Genomic DNA, 19,073 nt, shown 5'->3' with positions numbered 1-19,073 from the left:
TTCTCTCGCGTTTCCCTCGTGTTTCCCTTCGTGTTCCCCCTCGTGTTCTTTGTAGGATCCACTCCAATCGTGAAAGATCGGCCCTAGGGTTTCCACCCTACATCAACTTCCCTGCCATCCCTATAGAGTTCAAGCTCAAGACGAACATCGACTACGCATGGAGGGTGACCGTGAGGGTGATCAACGGCAGGGTCGCCCTTGATCAGGGTTGGGCCACCTTCGCCGCCATTCACTAGATCATGATCGGGTACATGCTGACGTTCAAGCTGCTGACCCCCGACACCATGAAGGTGATCGTCTTCAACGGCGAGGGCTTGGAGGTGGTCACCAAGTGCAAGGAGCACGACAACGCCTTTGCTGCGCCCGCCTGAGCTCCTGTTGTCAGTTCCTTGTTGGTTCTTGCTTTAAGACTTGGGTTTCGTTTAAAACTTATCATACTATGTTGGTTTAAAACTTGTGATGCGTGGTTAAGATTTGTGTTTGTGCCTAAGTTTGTTCTGTTGCTCCTAGTTTAGTTCTTAGTAGTTCATGTGTGCCTTTGGTAACGTCACCACATTGAGGAGGAGGTTACCACACAACTGTCTTGGATATAACCAAACACCCGGACTTGTGTTTTCCCTCAAACAAGTCCGCAACCAAACAGCAGGCCTTCCGTTTTAGCACATGCAGCCTAGAGGGGATGTAGGCAACCAATCAATATGCAAATGTTGGTTTTTTGCCTGCATATGCTCAGCCAGGCCCAACTGGGACAAGTATGCAAAGTGACAAATACGATGCAGGTAACCAAACGCGTCCTGAGTGTTCAGCTGCCAGACTTGTCTGGCGTCTGATAAAATGTGCCTCTATTTGAGAACAACTCCAAAATAATTTAGGGGATTGTTTGAATGTTTGGCTCAAAACATTTCAGAAAGCTGACAAACGGCTTGTCCTGGTCGGAGGAGTTAAAACTCTTCTCAGAGATCAGCTAGAGTTGCCTGAAATCTCAATGCTGCCGTTGAAGAAGTTTCTTTCGAAGCAAATGCTTCTCATTAAGTGTGTTTATGCCAGGATCTGTTTCAAACTCGGGTTAACATTAACTCCCTTAACCTGCAATGTGTTAACATTACCATCCGTCAGTTACGGCAACTTGCTATAACTAGTTGTCTGCCACCCTTTGATTCTTCACAGACAGGAAAGGAAGGCGTCAGCAAGCCTGCATCACCAGCAATGGCCTCACTCTTCTCGCTGTGCCTCATCCTCATGGCCCTCCTCCTCTCGACCGCGACAGCCGAGCCATCGCGGGCCAGCCCTGCAGCCGGAAGCGTCGACGGATGGCTCCACGAGGCAGTGCCGGAGGCAGCACCCGGATGGTCTGAAGGCGATGCCGCCCACGCCCACGCCCCCGCCCCCGCCCCCGCTGATGGAATCGCGGTGCCCCCGCCGCCGCCGGGGAGGCAACGGTTGAGGACCCCTCTCCACCCTTTCGAGCTCAGCCCCGATGCGAGGCGAGGGCTGGAGCACGAGGCTCGCTGCGGGCCGCGCGTCCCGGTGCGGCGGGGCTCCCCCAGGCCGAAGTGGAAGCCACGCTGCCGTGGCGACGACGATGGCGATGCCGCGGACGGGAGCAAGACCGGCGCGGCGGGTGCTCCGTCGTCAGCGTGGCTGCCGTTGGACGTCAACGAGCCGTAGCAGCACTAGGAGCGGCAGCAGCTACGTATACATACCGGCGACCCAACCACGCATTCTGCATCAGCAAATGGACATTACGTTACGTGCCAGGTAGAAAATCGTCATGAAGCTAATAAACCTCTTGCAAATAAAGGATCACCTTACGGCATAAAACCAAGTAATTAATACTAGTATCTCTATACATGTACGTTGGTGTTAAATACAGTGCATTCGCAGCATGTTACATGCATGTACTTTCGAGATTTTTTTCCCGAACTCTTTGCTCCTTATTCGAAGAATAAAACAACTGTTTGCTCAATCCAGTCCGCTTATTGAATGAAATCTTGATCCGATCGCTTCCTGATCGGACCTTTGAGCCTTTCCCACCTGGCCCACTGCGACTTAATCCGCACCGGTCCCAGCTGTCGGCGTGCCACATTGCAGCTATGGTTCTCCCAGGGCCAGATCCCTTCGCCACGCCGTCGTGGCAACAGTGCGAGAAGGACGAAGCTGTCGTGACCCAGGTCGCTGCTCACGGTCACCGGCGCAAAGAAGTGTCCGGACTCGCTAGACAGGCACAGGCAAAGCTAGCCATCGTGTAGGAGGCAAGCCGCCAAAGATATTTCGTTCCCGTCGAATCCGACACGAGGCGGCATCGACGTAAACAGATCCGGTACCGATACACCGGTCGATCTGCCTGGCCCCGGCAACAGCGAGCCCTGTCCCCCACCGTGGTCTGCACCTGAAGAGACGCACGCACACACACGTAAACCCAGCGGCCGATCGTCACAGTGCAAGTTGCAGAGAGAGAGAGAGAGAGAGAGGGAGAGAGAGAGAGAGAGAGATGAATTTGTGTAACCATTTGGATCGCGACGTAGCTTGGGTTACGTGCATGCCGACCATGAGCCACGTCGTCACAATTAAGCCCTGGGCCACGGATGGGATGGCAGGCATGTGAACAGCGAGCGCGAGCCGGCGATCTTTTCAGCTAGCGCGCGCCCATACGGCCATACGCCAGCCGCGCCCTTATCCCCTCGGCCGCGCGCCCGCACTATATAACCCCACGACCCCGCGCGCTCCACGGAAAAACTCGTACACACCGCAACACACGCGTCCACACGTTGCCGCATTTAGCCGCGCACGTACGCTCGTTCCGGAGCCATGGCGCGCACCGTTGGCTGCCTGTGGCTGCTCCTCTCGTGCTGGTGCGGCCTCGCCGTCGCGGCGCGGCCGGCGGCGCTGTCGGCCGCCGCTGGCACGGGCGGCGGCAACAACGCGAGCTTCGTGAGGGCGTGGTGCGCGGGGACGGAGTACCCGGCGCTGTGCGACGCGACTCTCTCGCCGTACGCGGCCGCGGTGGGGGACAGCCCGGCGAGGCTGGCGTGCGCCGCGCTGAACGTGACGCTCGCCGGCGTGCGGAACGCGACGGCGGCCATGAGGGGCATGGTGGCCGGACGCCTGCCGCCCGTGGCGGCGGAGGCGGCGGGGGACTGCGTGAGCATGCTCGGGGACGCCGTAGGCATGCTGAGGCAGTCGGTGGAGGCCATGGCGCAGGTCGGGGCCGAGGCGGAGCAGGGCCACTCGCAGGAGAGGACGGTGAGGTTCCAGGTGGACAGCGTGCGGACGTGGGCCAGCGCGGCGCTCACCGACGGCGACATGTGCATGGAAGGGTTCAGGGGCGAGGCTGCCGGCGGCGGCGGCGTGAGGGAGGCCGTGCGCGGCCACGTCGCGGGCCTCCTGCACCTCACGGCCAACGCGCTTTGCATCGTCGGCGCCATGGCCAACGAAACGGCGCCGCCATAGCCGCCGGGAAATATGCATGCCTTGTGTGTGTGCTTCTTCTCCTCTTTTTTGGCAATTGCCATGTGCTAGAAGCTCGAACTGTAACATGTTTTCCCTTGTACACAGTACGTGCAAATATCTCGTGTACGTGTGACCTGTCGTCATGGTAGTATGATCGTACCTACACGGACACAGCACAGAAGGCCTCCGACATCATCTGCGTGCTCGTCCTGTTTTTTACTTGAACAAAAATGAAAGATCTACTTATTGGTCCAGCAAAGAAAGTATAAAGATTATAATAAGGAATATAGAGAACATGGGAGATGATTTTTGGAATCAGGGTACACTGGAACTTACTTCATAAAACTGAAAACATATTTCTATGCATTGAAAAATTCTGAAAAGATCACGTACATATGTATTAGTTTGAAACGTGCACGTGTAAGTTTTCGTAAGATAAATGACTGTTTGCGACCTAGGTAAAAAGGAGAATGATATGGTTCAAGTCATTTTCATACATGTTGCAAATCATCATATGTATTATTTTGTGAAAACTTACATGGGATAGTTTTAAGGGAAGACTTAAAAAACATTGTTTTTGCTATAAAAAACTAAATGAGGTAGAGAATTTTGTGCATTAAGTAATTTTGTGAAAATTTACATGTGTAAGTTTTGACTCGGTACTTATGTGCATTATTCTTTTCAAAAAGAAATAATAATACTAAAAAAATATTACATCGGTTAAGAAATAACTGGCGTGGTTTTAGTTCAAAAGTTATTTCCTAAAGGGGGAGTATATCTTTTGTCAAGTTTTGGAAAATGAGTACGTCGGATGATAATACCGACAACAAAGATCTAAAATAAACATGGCATTACATGTAAAAAAGAATCATAGCCAACATTTCTAGCTTCATTTTTCGTATCTTAATATTTTGCGGTGCCTCTTATGACAAAACTGCAGAAGACCAAACCTAAATAAGATGGGTTAACCTCATAGTTTTTGAAGAGGCGCATGATTCGCTCAACCGGAAAGGTGAAAACGCATTGTGACAGCCCTTACAAGGCAGGCTCAACCGGAAAGGTGAAAACGCGTTGTGACAGCCCTTACAAGGCAGGTCGATAACCGATGGTGAAAAACTCAAGAGTACAAAACATGAGAGCCATAGTAGATTGCGAGGACGACACAAAAGGCATGTCCGTGAAATACTATGTGGCTACTTGGTTTGGTACCAAACATTGGTTTGCCAATATACAGGCAAGCCAAAAATTTGGTTGGCTGCCAACTTACTTTGTCCAATTTTTGGCAACCAACCAAAGCATGCCCTATCGGCCTACAAAGAGGGAGGAGAACCTACACGCCAGATGGTGATCCGTGATTCTTTTTCGGCAAACAAGTGCTCCTCTTGCCTCTCGTGGCCAAATTCACTGTTTTGACCCTTTTGTGCACGTTAAGCCACATCTGACCCCTCTGGGGAAAAAAATTCGGATCTGACCCTTTTCCTACTGCCACCCGATCTGGCGGTAGGCTAGAACACCCTACCGCCGCCAGCTCTGGCGGTAGGGACCCGGTCAACGTCGACGGCGCCGTCTACCTGCTGGCGTGGATAAGTGGCTACCACCACTGGCCGTGGCGGTAGGTCTAGGCAGCCTACCGCCAGAGACGGTGGCGGTAGATGCCTTTTACACAAAACCAATGGCTGGGGGTTTAGGTGGGCCCACAAGCCATCCATTCGCCCCCAAATCCTTTCTTCCCCGAGCTGAGCCCCTCTCCCCCTCTCTCCCCCATCCTAGGGCTCCATCAAATTCATCTCCATTGCTTGAGTTTTCTCCGGTGGATTTAGGCCATTTTCATCACTCAAGGTACCTCACCCACTTTCTTCTTTTTGGTTGGTTGGAATCAACTTATTTGATGGCATTGATTTCTTTTATCCAAACCCTAGTTGTGCTACTTTTTGTGTGAAATCAATGGATTTGATGGATGGTAGATCTAGATCTAGGGTTGTATATGTGTGATTGACCATGTGTAGTGTGCTAACTTTGTTGTTTGTAGCTAGATCTATGGTTATTGTTTTGGTTATTTTTAGGGTTAGGGTTAGTGTTAAGCAAAGTCATTTTTTAGTTGTTAGGGTTAACCCATGATATTTTGTTCTTTAGTTGTTATTTGTTTTGTTGCTTAAATGTATTGCATAGAACTTTTATTGATCCATGGGATGCACAATGGATATTGTCCCATATTATGTTGCCGGTTATCGTTGACATTTTCTAAAATTTATTTAGATGGGTAGTCTTGTGAATCTCCATTATTTGGATAAGGAGACATTTATGAATGGCAATGACGATGAAGGGGAAGAACACATGGTATTTGAGTATAGCCCAACCTATGAGGATGTAGTTGTGAAAGTTAGAAGTGTGTTACATTGGATGGACCCAAGTGATGAGGTTAAACTTATTGGAAGGTATGATGTTGGAGTGGGGGTGAAGTCTCGGTTGAAGAGTATGCCTATCACCTCGGAATTGCATTGGAAGGTGTATAAGGGTAAAGTAGAGCAATCACAAGACAACTCACTTGAATTATTTGCCAACAAGGTTGATGCTCCTCTGCTACAAATTGACTTGAACCGGCATGCCTCCTCCCCAATACATGATGCTAGGGTTGATGTGTATGTCCCCAATTCTTATAGCCAACCACCAAGTAGTCAATCAAATGAAGCGGAGATGAATGATAGAGCCATAGTAATTGAAGACCCAAAGATTCTAGCTATGGATCATGTTGATGATGATGATGCTTATGCGGAAGAAGAAGAGATTCATTACAATCCAATAGGTAACTTGGATGTCATTGTCCATCAACAAGACATGGATCGTAGCCTCCCTTATAACCGTATGTGTGGTTATGGCTCGGATGACGAGGGTCCTGAGGAAGATTTGGACGAAGATGGATTCACGGTGCAAGAAAATCAATTCTTCACGGAGGTGCATGGCAAGGAAAGAGGACCCCCATTGTTTCGTGATCTTAGCCTTGCTGACCATGACATTGTTGATGGTGGCATGAGACTTGGGTTGGTTGAACCAACACCGTGCCCGAGAGTCGGTGATCCAAGGCCAAAGGGTGAGGACGAGAATGCTCATTTGAAAAAAGGCATCAAGTTTGGGTGCTTCCAAGAGTTTAAGATGTGGTTGAGTGACTATGCCATTCGGAACCATAGGCCATTTGTTTTTGGTCATTCGAACCAAGAGGTGCGGTACACCGTGAAGTGTGACAAAGAAGGTTGTAAATGGAAGGTTCGTGGAAGAAAAATTCAAGAAACGGGGCAATGGGAGTTGAAAAGTTGTGTAGCTACTCACAAGTGCATACCTCCAGACAAAGCTGACCGAAGCAAGGGCCACCGTCAACTCACTTCAGAGTTTCTTGGCTACAAATTATTGAATGAGATATCCCATGACCCAACCGTGAAGGTGAAGTTTCTAATGAGTATTGTTGAAAAAATGTATGGATACAAGGTTAACTATGGGAAGGTATGGAAGGCCAAGTCAAATGCTATTAGGATGTTGCACAGTGATTATGCGGCCGCATACAATATTCTTCCGAGGATGTTGGGAGCCATTTCACATAAGAACCCATGCATGCAGCATGGGGTTGAGGACATTGACGGAGTGTTTCATCGTGCCTTCTGGAGTTTTGGGCAATGCATCGAGGCATTTAAGCATTGTCGTCCGGTGTTGTCTATAGATGGCACTTTTTTGACCGGCAAATACATGTGCACACTAATGGTGGCAATGGCTCATTCGTCCAATGATAACGTGCTGCCGATGGCCTTTGCTTTAGTTCCTTCCGAGCATGACGACAATTGGGAGTGGTTCATAGGGCATGTGAGGACCAAGGTGATTGGGAAGAGGCAGGTATGCATTATATCGGACCGGCACCATGGCATTCTCAAAGCCATAGAAGTTGTCATTCCTGGGCTTCCAAAGCTTCATCACCGATGGTGCATGAGGCATTTCGTGGCGAACTTTTATCGGGCATGCAAGAGCAAGGAGTTTTGCAAAGACCTTACCCATGTTTGTGTGGCATTCACCGTCAGTTCTTTCAAAATCTGGTATGACAAACTCTTCAAGGCTTTGGCAAAGAACAAAGGTGGAAGAGCATTCTTAGAAAGGAATTATGGGGAGAAGCATAAGTGGTCACGCACTTACGATGAAGGAGGTTGGAGATACGGTGACATGACGAGCAACATGGTTGAATGCTTCAACAATGTGCTTAAGGGCGTCCGTTCTTTGCTGGTGACTACAATACTGAAATACACCTTCTTCAAGCTGAACGAGTATTTTCTTAGGCATTCTGAAACCACCGCCAAATGGATAGGTGAGAAAAAAGAGTATCCCGACAATGTTGATGATTGGTTGAGGTTTCAAGCAGGGAAGTCCTCGCATCAACAAATCATTAGATTCAACGACAAAGAAATGATCTACCAGGTGGACGAGCCAGGTGGCACAACACGAGATGGTGTGGCTTACGGCGGTGTTGCGTATAAGGTGGACCTCAAGAACGGGTGGTGTCAGTGTGAGAGGCCTCATAAGTACCACTGGCCGTGCTCGCATTTGATGACGGCGGCCAAGGCGAGAAACTTGCATGTTTCTGATGGGAGGACCGTGTGGTTGCAGGAGTTCACATTGGAAGCCACGAGGTTGACATGGGGCGTCTCGATTTCATCCTTTCCTTGACCAGTCACAGTGGCCTGACTACGATGGCCCACATATTGTGCCTGACCCTGAACTCATGGTACCTACAAAGGGAAGAAGAAGAAAGAAGAGGTTTAGGAGTGACATGGATGATCTAGCTGGTTACACCGGAATGAAACAGTTTGGTAGCGGTCATTTCATGGAGCCACCGGACATCAACAACTGTGGACAATGTGACGATCTGGGACACAATGTTAGGACATGCACCAAAAAACCAAGGACCGATGCCAACCCTCGCTCTAGCCAAATAGGTGTTCGTAGAGGAGGTTCTGATGGCACACGAGGAGGTAGGACTGGTGGTCGTGGAGGACGGACTAGTCTTACAGGTAGTGCACGAGGAGGAACTACTATTGGTGGTCGTTCTTCCGGTCTTACTAGGACGAGGAGGATCGATAGAGGAAGGCCTATTGATGTTTTGCTTAATCCGGATGGTTGAAATAATATGAATGGTACTTGCTGTTTTGTGTAATCACTCTTATTTCATTTTCTCTATTCATTGTATTGATATCTTTCACTAACAACCACTCATATTTTTGTAGGCATGGCTTCATCCGGTTCCATGACGAGGCCACCGTGTGCTGATCGTGAAGACATGCCGAACAAGTGGGAGAACGCCAAGCTGGACGAGGTGACGGAAAAAGTTAACAAAACTCCATCATGTTGGTGTGGAGATGTTTGCAAGGTGAAGGTGTCCACCGACCGCAAGAAGTTATGGACGGAAGGGAGAAGATTCTTTGTGTGTCCCAACTATGCACATGATCGGAGGCTACCAACAAACGCATATGACGTACCACCGGTATGGTCAAAGAGTAATCTCAAATTTTGTCCAACTTCAACTCATAATCCTAACAACAAATTTTTTTATCCTATGCAGTCACCGCCTCCTCTTTGCAAGTACTTCACATGGATAGATCAAGATGTTCCAGAGGATGTCAAAAAGGACCAATATCAAGATTGTCTTAGGAGGCAACGGCGGTTTGAAGAAGCATTTCAGAGGGGCTTGGACGAAGAGCGTCGTCAGAAGGAGAAGATGGAACGAAAGAAACGCGAGGAGGAGAGGGCACGCAAAGAGAAGGTTGCTCGTGCAGAAGAGAGGGCAAGAAAGCTTGCACGGGCTCGTGATGCACAAGAGGAGGATGAGGCACGTTACAAGAAGGGCAAAGGGCCCATGTTTCCTTAGTGATCTTTAGATGCATCTATTGAAGTTGTATGTTTGTGACTGTCCGATGGTATTTCGTATGCCGGATATTTGATGATATTGCGATGCTTGAGACTATTTTATTCCACTATGTATGAACTATTTGTGATCTTTAGTGTTGAACTATTTGTGAGCTAAAAAAGTGTCAGACAAATTGTTGCTGAAATATTTTCAGCTATATATGATTGTCTAACATGTTGCTTTCTTTCATTTTGTAGATATTTGAACCCTACCGCCTCAGACTATGGCGGTAGGATGTGGCCACCTACCGCCGGGGGCAGTGGCGGTAGGCCCTGATACTCGCGCGCCGACCCAGACACCTGTCTGGTGGGGGGCGCAACAGCAAGGGAACACTACCGCCATAGTATGCGGCAGTAGGATGTGGGCACCTACCACCGGGGCCAGTGGCGGTAGGCCCCTCATACTCGCTCGTCTGCCCAGACACCGTGTCTGGTGTCTGGCGCGACGCGAAGGGACCTTACCGCCAAAGGCGATGGCGGTAGGGTATGCTGGCCTACCGCCTGGGACAGTGGCGGTAGGGTTGGATCCCTGCAAAACAGCTGCTTAGGGGTAGAGATGGGAGTCAAAAACAATGTTCAAGTGAAATAAGAAACAATGTTCAAGTGAAACAATGTTCAAATGAAAAAAAATGAGATGCAACACCCGGTACATAGTTCAAGTGACACATGTCATGTCGGATAAATGAAATAAGAAGCAACACCCGGTGCATAGTTCAAATGACACATGTCATGTCCGATAGTTCAAATGACACACATCATTTCCCCAAGTTCAAATGACCAACATCATGCCCGGTAGCATCCTAAGTACCCGGAAAGGAGTCCCTAATAAGCCGGAAAAGACGCCCTAACCTGCTTAATACGTTCGATTAGTGCAGCATGCTTTGGATTAGGCTTTGGTTCATACTCTGCATCACCCGCCAATGGATCATGCAACTCTTTTCCTCACGGAACCAGGCCCACCGTGCACGTCGGGTTGGTTTCTCCGACACTCCTTGTTTGATTGCCCATCTAATGATCTGTCCGGGCTTTGCCATGTCCACCTCCTCAAATTCGTCAATGCTTACGGAGAACGCTATCTCCATTGCCAAAGTCCATCTACACTCATCTTCTTTCTCCTGCAACTCATTAACTATCTTTCATTTTTCTCTCTCGAGCTCTTCAGGGAACTCACAGAACACATACTTAATGAAATCTCTCTCGGCCGCACATGCCTCTTCACAACTCTTAATCCATTTTCGAAGCTCCCTCAGCATCCTACGGCGTCGTTCTACTTCACACTTCTCATATGCTATCTGCACCTCAGGGGTCCTTTTTTCCATGCTACATTGAATGGAAAAAAACAAAACTAGAACATCATAATCGAAGTAAAATGACTTGGCTTACATAACATAAGTGGAAATTCTATCCGTCCATCATAATCGAATTCAAATGACTTGGATTACATAAATGATAAGGGTACATGCCATTATAATCGAAATGACACTAGAACATCATGTGTTTGAAATAACTCTATTCGTCCATCAACACGACATCTTCGTCGTACGGCCCTGGGTTGGAGCAAATGACATCATTTCTTTCACGGACCCAAGCCCAACGAGAAGCCCGACTAGCTATCGGCGAAGATGGTTGCCTAACTAGCCAATCAATGATCTGGCCGGGGTTCTTCAAGTCCATCTCATGCACTTCATCCCGTGTACCGCACAATGCAATTTGCCTTGCAAGAGCACGTCTATGAAATTTCTCTTCCTTCTTGAGTTTGCTTATGTTTTTCTCTTTACCTTCATAGAACTCAACTTTGTTGTCGTCACACTCACTCACATAGTACTTTGAAAAGTCACTATAAGCCGCATTCAACGCATCGACGGCTTCTACCCACAGCTTCATCTTTTCCTCAATGACTTCACGTTCACGCTTTGCCGCCGCCTCCGTGGAAGACTCAATGAAGATGATTGGTTGCATCCTACAAGTCGAGGGGTACCTATAACGGTCATCGTAAGCATAACCTTAAACACTAACCGTAAGCACCAGCCCCCATCCCACATTTGGTCTTCTCACACCAAAAAACCAAAGGCATCATAAGCTTAACCCTAAGCACTAACCCTAACCACAATCCTAGTTTGTACTATGAAGTGTTAGATCCACTAACTTGGCACTATAATAAGCACATATATAACCTTACAAATGAACTTGATAGTTGATTTAACACAAAATGACTAAAACTAGGGTTTGCAACAAAGCTAACAATGCAACCAAATGATGTGATTCCAACCAACAAAAGTGAGAGGGGTGGTAGAGATACCTTCAAAGATGAAAATAGTCCGGATCCACCGGACAAATCTCAAAGAATGAAGATGGATTTGGGAGGGCTTCAATGGGGAGGGAGGTGGAAAATAGAAGACCAGCTCGGGGAAGAAAGATGCTGAATGGGTGTGTGTGTGGGGGGGGTACCTTATCCTTTTCAAGTGGCTGTGGTGAGGGCAGGACCCTACCGCCATAGTTGCTGGCGGTAGGGTACGCAGACCTACCGCCAGAGACTATGGCGGTAGGGTCCTGCCCTCACCAGCTACAAAACAGACCTATAAACATCAGTTTTCACAGTTTATTTAGATCAAACAACAACATATATGCACAGTTTTCACAGCAGTTCATCATATGTAATGAATAGAGCACAAATAGTAGAAAACAAGTCCAACATAACACTACAAATATAAGTCCTCAAGTCCAACATAAAACTTGAAATAAAAGTCATCAAGTCCAAAGCAAACTAATAGCTCATGATAGTTCAACATGGCCAAACACTAGTTTAACATGCCCAAACACTAGTTCATTGTCCCATTCTTCCTCTCTTAGAGCACCCCTCATTCGCGGTCTTCTTGCGGCGACGAGGGACCGGCTTTTGGAACGGTGACGGGCTGAATGGATTATCATGAGGGTCAGAAACCCTTTTTGCTTGGGAGGCCGATGGTGCATCCATCATTTGTGACATGTTCATCTCTTACGGGGCTTCGTCGTCCTGCAAGTCCACCTCCTCTTCCTCCTCAGATTCACCAGAGTCGCTGCCATCATCTGCGTGGCTAGAAGAAGCACGGGCATGGCTAGTATTAGCACCGGCGTGGCTAGAAGAAGTGGCGGCTCCACTAGCCCGCACCATGGATGTGCTCGGAGCATGCACATCTACGTCACCCGGGCTTGCGCATCCAAGAATGGTGACTAGCTTCCGGCAACGTTTCATGAAACGCTGCAGCAACAACAAAAACAAAGAAACAATGATTTTTAATGCAACAACGTAAGGCCCTGTGAAGTAAAACAATTTTAATGCAACATACTAAGGATCTCTAGTGCTTACTTTCACCGTTTCCCTCAAGGTGGCATCCGACTCCAGAGTCCCGGGGTTATGGATTAGTGCATTCGAGCCTTCGATGATACTTCTATTGAGCTCAAAAGTCTGAAAATTCAACGTAAGCTCAAAAGTTTGCACAATCAAGATAATATGAATGCACTTTCAAATAGGTTCACAAGACTTACCACTCTATCAGTCAAGGGCGCATACTCTCTGTGAGAACCTTGCGTACTTCTCACTGTGGCGTCATACTCATCGTCTGATTCATTGTTTGCATCATGATCTGCAAGATCTGCGTCGGTCCACCTTGGCCTCAAACGCACCCGAAATCGCCTCCCATTGTCATACCACTTTAGATGAGTTTCTTTGAAATTCCTCATGTCCGCCAGAGTCATATCCGTCTCTCTAGAACCGAGCCTCTGCTCCCACATCTCAACATACCTAGCATGGTGTTGTCCCCACTCAAGCACATTCTGATTATTCTTTCGGTTCTGACTGCATTGAATGACAACAACAAAGCATAAGAAATAATTTGAACCATTGTATTGTTGGTTAACATAGCCTTGGTTAGTTAACTCACTTGTGAAGCTCAAGTCCACCCGTGCTTGCTGGCTCCGATGGGGTGCGTTGCCTCATACCAAATTGCATGGCCACTCGATGTGGTAGATGCCACTCGACAGCATAAATGCATATGAGAGGGCACCTGATCCGCCAAAGATGGGAGTCCCTAGTGCACATCTGGTTCAATGCGAAACCCCTATTTGCCTCGTAAGGCCTCCAGTTAACCTATCAATGAGCTATTAGTTCGGCCAATGCATTTGATGGAAGCTCAGAGAAAATATTGAATAGGTATACCTGACGATATGTGAGGCTGTCCATTTCGTTGATGAAATTCTTGTACAAAGACTTGTTCTTGCTTCCAAAAATTCAAACCCGGTCCCAAGAGAATGCCACGGTGGGGAGTCGAAAAACATCATCTTCTTCATTATGGCCTACCCACACGTGCGGTGAAGGATGCTTTTCAGGACGCCCAACCGGCAAACGCTCCCACATCCAGACCGAGAGGTCCCAAATACATCCACCCATGCATGGCCTCGAGGTGGTTTTCCTACATGTGAGGTCGAGCTGCAACCCAAAAAACAAACTGGTTAAATGTACTAACATAAGAGTTGGAGGGGTGCTCTTTGTAGGAATTCATGAACATACTACCATGCTTAATGAATATTTGCATAACTTGTTACCTGACGGTATAAGTAGGCGAGCCCAGCAGATCCCCAGCTGTACTTCTCGTCCCAGTCGGCCAAAAAGTCAAGAAACATCCAAGGAGCAACGTCTCCAGAGCAGTCTCCAAAGACCACTTGTGATATGAGGTGCCACACGTACGCTCGAGCATACTGCTCCACGGTCTCCTCATTGGCTTCTTCAGGGCATCCCGACCTATGATGCTGGAGCCAAGGGAATGGGACGCCGTTTGTCCTGTTGTCAGTCCTTCCCTGGGCACTAAGAGATGCCGAGCAGTCACCGATGAGAGCGGTAACCCTCGCACGCCAGTTCTTGCCGTCCACTCGTCTGGTGAGAGCCTTGCCATCAATGGGAAGCCCAGTGATCATGGCAAAGTCCTCCAACGTCATCGTTAGCTCGCCACAAGGGAGATGGAAACTGTGTGTCTCCGGCCGCCAACGATCGACGAGGGCGGTGAGAGCTGAATGACACATCGACGGCGGCACGCGCTTGAACTGAAGAACAAACGGTAGCAGCCCGGCACGCTCAAAGTACGGCTCGTAGCGCACGTCATATTGCATCTGGTTTTCCGTCGTGTGGCTCCTAAAGCGGATGACAGCAAGTTTCTGTAACAATTGAGAAAATATGTCAGAAGCTTCCTTCATTCAAAAAATAGCATGAAAAATGTTACCTCTCCACGCTCGATAGCACGGGCACGATGGTCCTTGTCAAAAGCAAGGTCAAGCCCCGTATACAAACGCCCATTGTCCTCATCCTCGGCCATCCTAACAAATATATAAGTTTTTCACTTATTAGACAACATCGTCTAATACATATGAATAAATAAAACTAAAACCAAACACCTACAATTATAAACTGCAAAATATGAAAATACCATACTATTAGTATGCATTATCCATCACAACAAAAATCATCTATATGCAATACACACATTTTCACACTATGCATTAACCACCTACAAATTTTCCAAAAAAATCATCCTCACAATTTTACAATGCATTAACCATCTAAGAATTTTGCAATGCCTTCATCCTCACAATCTTGCATTCACCATACAGAAAAACTCCTCATACAATTCATATCTACATAACAAAAGAAAATTGACCAACATATATGCATTCATCAACATATCCTCACATATCTCGCAATGGTTTCACCCACACATCCTTTCACAAGCCTACTACTAAATCATAAACTACTAAACAACTAAAACATCATAAATAAAAAATCAACACCACAACCTAGGTTGCACCTAGTGCCAAAAATAGCTTCAAAAATAAAAAAGCATTTCGAAAACTTATTGGAGGGAATGGAGGAGCTTGCCGGCCTCTTTGATTTGCCCCAAAGATCCGCGAAAATGGTGAAGGGAAGAGGGAGATCGAGGGAGGGGATCGGGAGGAGGAGAGAGGCGCCGCTCGCCTCTGTTCGATCGAGGGGAGGAGGAAGAACGGGTTGGTGGGTGGGGCAGGGCCCGCCCGCAGCCACCAAGCACAAAAGGCATCTACCGCCACCGTCTCTGGCGGAAGGCTGCCTAGACCTATCGCCACGGCCAGTGGCGGTAGCCACTTATCCACGTCAGTAGGCAGACGGCGCCATCGACGTTGACCGGGTCCCTACCGCCAGAGCTGGCGGCGGTAGGAAAAGGGTCAGATCCGAATTTTTTTCCCCAGAGGGGTCAGATGCGGCTTAACGTGCACAAAAGGATCAAAACAGTGAATTTGGCCGCCTCTCGCAGGCTCCTCATGCAGCACGTGAGCCTGTGATACGACGGACGAAACTCACCTCGTCCACTTCAGTGCAGTGCTTCTCTTGCCGTTTTACGATGAATACGAGGGCTAGCGGCCGAGAGCAAGAACTTGCTTCCTGCTCCACTGCGCATTTCCTCCAAGCAATAATTCAACTTTCCAGTCAACTTCTAATCCACAGGGCATGAAAACGCAACGCAATGAATGGGCAAGTTAGTTCCATGTCACGCTCAGAATCATCCACACGGCGGTTAACCCGCGCCTTCAGTTGCTATTGCCGTCAGCATCCGAGCGAGCAGTGGCAACCATCGGCACCATAAACATTTATAGAAACACATACAGCACACCAAAACGAGACATAAAAGTTCTTCAATTAGCCTTTCAGCCACCACAAAAATCTCCCGGCGAGTCGGAGAACAGAAGAGGGGCTAAAAACAAGTAAACATATGATCGTCATGGAGATTTTGCGCCAATTGCAGTTTCTTTAGAGGCCTGCATCATTCCATCCCACGAGTCTGAAAACACAGCCGGTATTCCTTTGTACTGATAGAGCGCAGCTGCAAGGTCATGGCCTTCATGAAGTTCTCTTGGGAGGAGACATGTTTTGCAGGAGTCTGGTGGTTGTCGCAATGACCACCAATTGGAGCAGGACACCTAACCAAAGCAATGAAGGGTGATGGAAGCCTGAAGTTAGCATCGCATATTTTGTCGTCAACAGATAAAAGGAGCAATCTAGAACTTACCAAGTGCAACACGGACCACATCAAACATCTCATAGCTTGTAATGGCTGCTGTGTTTTGCTTCGTGATCTAGAAAGAATCGGATGCTAATTAATCGATGTATTCGTATTCTGGAGGAAGAATTTGACAATAACTTGGTAAATAAAGGCAAACTCGTGCAGTAAATTGGTAACATGGAACTGCAAAGTGCACAGAGAATGCATTGACTATATTGCTGCAACGGAAGTGAAGTGAAAGCATAATTCTGGCCTTGATGATTCGGAGTTAGCACATGAATGTCTTAAATTGCCATCCTAAATTTATAAAAATTCAAATTCCAAAGCAATTTCAGATCTAAATGATAAGAAAAGACAGTTAAAAGATGGCAAAGAATGGAAATGCCAAATGGGTAGATGTGAGTGCCTGTATTATTGTTGATTGCACTTATAAGGATCAAGATATATGTAAATGATATATCATATACCTTTAAGCTAGCTCAGCCATGTGGACAGTGGCAATCACCTTTCACATGGGATGAGGACAATCCTACACAACATCTTTTTTCAACAGAAAAGGGAACTACTTACAAGTATTTTTCTTCTGCCAGATAAGCCTAATTTTCTTCTCATCTGATTATCAAACTTCTCAAATGTGCTGATGTTATTTATATGCTTTATATAGTCATTCTCATTCCATATTGAGTATAGTACATCTTCTTTGTAGCTGAATCATCACAAAGGCTTAAATTTCCCTCAACTGTTCAACTTCTAGCAGGTGATTGACGTTTAAGCTACATATTTTGGATTCAAGTCTAGGTCTAGCGCATAAATTGTCAATTATGTGGGACTAGACAGCAAACTCAGGGCCAACAAACTACAAGGAGTAAGAGTCTAGACAAAGCGGTTCCTAACTCAATGAAGCTGAAGAAGATTGAACTCATGGGTTTAGAGGTACTTAAGCTTGCCAAAGAAGCAGAGCCTTACATGAGACAACTTCACACATATTACTTGCAAAAATATTTAGGTACTAAATTACATAGTCCAAAGTTCAAACCTTCACGAACAAGTCTGAACGAATAATGCACGTCACAGAGAATGCAATAGCAATCGATGACAAGCTTGTGTACAACCGAAGAAACACTGCCACAGTCCGCCTCCGCCCTGTGAAACAACATGATCAGCTCAAACACCATCATCAACAAGATCAGCTAGAATGCAATCAACAATCTGATGAGGGTAGTTGGATAAAACAATGGCATAAAAGGATGCCCCACTGCGGAGAACCGAATGGAGTATTGAAGATTATTTCTTCAGATGTCCACTGACAAAGTACATTTCCAATTTGGCGTGAGTAAACTTTGGATACCTACAACCCCTTGATCATTTACTCAATATATGTCGAGAGACGGTAGGGGCTGGTCAAGAAAAAGGATCAGAAGCTCATACAGTGCTGCAATTTGCTTGTCGGTATGGAAGGCCTATAATAATGTGTGCTGTAATACAGTCATACTTGTTTAACCTAACATGATTGTCTTTAAAGCGTTCAGAGTGGAACTGTGGGAATAGTACTAACTACAAATTACTAGGAAGGGTTTCGTGCTATGGATGCCAATCAATATACAACTTGAAGGCTCTAAACAAAGCTCACGAGTTAAAACAACCACGAGAATAATCGAAGTACTGAAGTCTCCTAGTTTCGCTAGTCCTACACAAGGAGTGACCTGTGACCATCATTGGCGACTTGGCAATGTTTTCTCTGGATTGTATAGACTTTTTTAGCTCAGTGACACCAATTATATAATTTTAACTCATAGTTTTAAGTTCCCCTTTTTAGCTCAGTGATACCAATTATATAATTTTGTAGTCTTCCACTGAACTATGAAGCCCTTTCTTTTACTGAAACTTAGTAAAGGCTTTGTAGGATCTCATGGCGATTTTGTTACTAAAACCAGATTCAGATCTAATGTTTTGGGCAAAAGACAAGGAAATCTGCAAACAAAAGCTCAAAAACAGGTATAATTGACTCATCACCAAATTCCCCCAACAGAATGGCCAGCAGCCCGGCGGCCAAGGACAGCACGGCGAACTTGTTTATCTCCGCCCCCTTCGACAGAGAGAGCAACAGCAACGCGCCCCCGGCAACTTGGTGCAGTGTCTACAGAAAGCAAACCACGACGAACACTTGTCAGATCAAGAACCGCAGCGATGACAAGGATTATGAGCCAGCGCGCCGGTCCTTACCTGCACGAGCATGAGCCGGGCGAGGCGGGATCTGCCGTCGGCGACCCTCTGGTACCCTGCAATGGCGCGCGAGAATCGCGGATGTTTTGGGGCTGGATTAGGCTTCCCGAAGCGAACAAGAAGGTAGTGCGGGTTTGGTGTTTTGGGGGCGCTGGACGCTTACGGGAGTCGACGACCATGCGGTAGGAGAAGTCGGAGCCATCCGTGCCGGACGGCCGGCCGCGCCGCTGCTGCATCGGGATGGACGACGACGACGGCGACGGCGGTGCACGCGGGGAAGGAAGGGGAGGACTGTCCAGGCAGGGCGCCTCCCTGCCTGCCAGAAGTCTTGTAGACGGAAAATACGCCACTTACCAACAGACGCGTAAAAGGGGGGAATGCGCCTGCAATGCTATTAAG

At 47.5% G+C, this 19,073-nt stretch overlaps 4 protein-coding genes across 4 annotated transcripts; 3 read left to right on the top strand and 1 right to left on the bottom strand.

The window, feature by feature from the left end:
* Positions 1–1,178: 1,178 nt before the first annotated feature.
* On the top strand, positions 1,179–1,883 carry LOC123124633 (uncharacterized). The gene has a single exon (XM_044545221.1). The coding sequence runs from the start codon at positions 1,207–1,209 to the stop codon at positions 1,666–1,668; it is 462 nt and encodes a 153-aa protein (XP_044401156.1). The 5' UTR covers positions 1,179–1,206; the 3' UTR covers positions 1,669–1,883.
* Positions 1,884–2,742: 859 nt separating this feature from the next.
* LOC123124622 (21 kDa protein) lies at positions 2,743–3,704 on the top strand. The gene has a single exon (XM_044545209.1). It carries the CDS (start codon positions 2,809–2,811, stop codon positions 3,448–3,450), a length of 642 nt encoding a protein of 213 aa, XP_044401144.1. The 5' UTR covers positions 2,743–2,808; the 3' UTR covers positions 3,451–3,704.
* A 1,454-nt stretch (positions 3,705–5,158) lies between these two features.
* Positions 5,159–9,495, top strand: LOC123091442 (uncharacterized). Its single transcript, XM_044512954.1, has 3 exons — positions 5,159–5,289; positions 8,709–8,965; positions 9,044–9,495. Exons 2-3 carry the CDS (start codon positions 8,711–8,713, stop codon positions 9,347–9,349), a joined length of 561 nt encoding a protein of 186 aa, XP_044368889.1. The 5' UTR covers positions 5,159–5,289; positions 8,709–8,710; the 3' UTR covers positions 9,350–9,495.
* Positions 9,496–16,068: 6,573 nt separating this feature from the next.
* On the bottom strand, positions 16,069–19,041 carry LOC123124611 (uncharacterized). The gene is made up of 6 exons (XM_044545202.1): positions 18,838–19,041; positions 18,675–18,730; positions 18,465–18,588; positions 17,488–17,594; positions 16,458–16,524; positions 16,069–16,368 (listed from the first exon to the last, which is right to left on the bottom strand). The coding sequence occupies exons 1-6, from the start codon at positions 18,908–18,910 to the stop codon at positions 16,289–16,291; spliced, it is 507 nt and encodes a 168-aa protein (XP_044401137.1). The 5' UTR covers positions 18,911–19,041; the 3' UTR covers positions 16,069–16,288.
* Between the last annotated feature and the right edge of the window lie 32 nt (positions 19,042–19,073).

The sequence above is a fragment of the Triticum aestivum genome, chromosome 1B (assembly GCF_018294505.1).
Source record: "Triticum aestivum cultivar Chinese Spring chromosome 1B, IWGSC CS RefSeq v2.1, whole genome shotgun sequence".
Classification (NCBI taxonomy): Eukaryota; Viridiplantae; Streptophyta; class Magnoliopsida; order Poales; family Poaceae; genus Triticum; species Triticum aestivum.
This window is presented reverse-complemented; position numbering and strand designations above follow the sequence as displayed.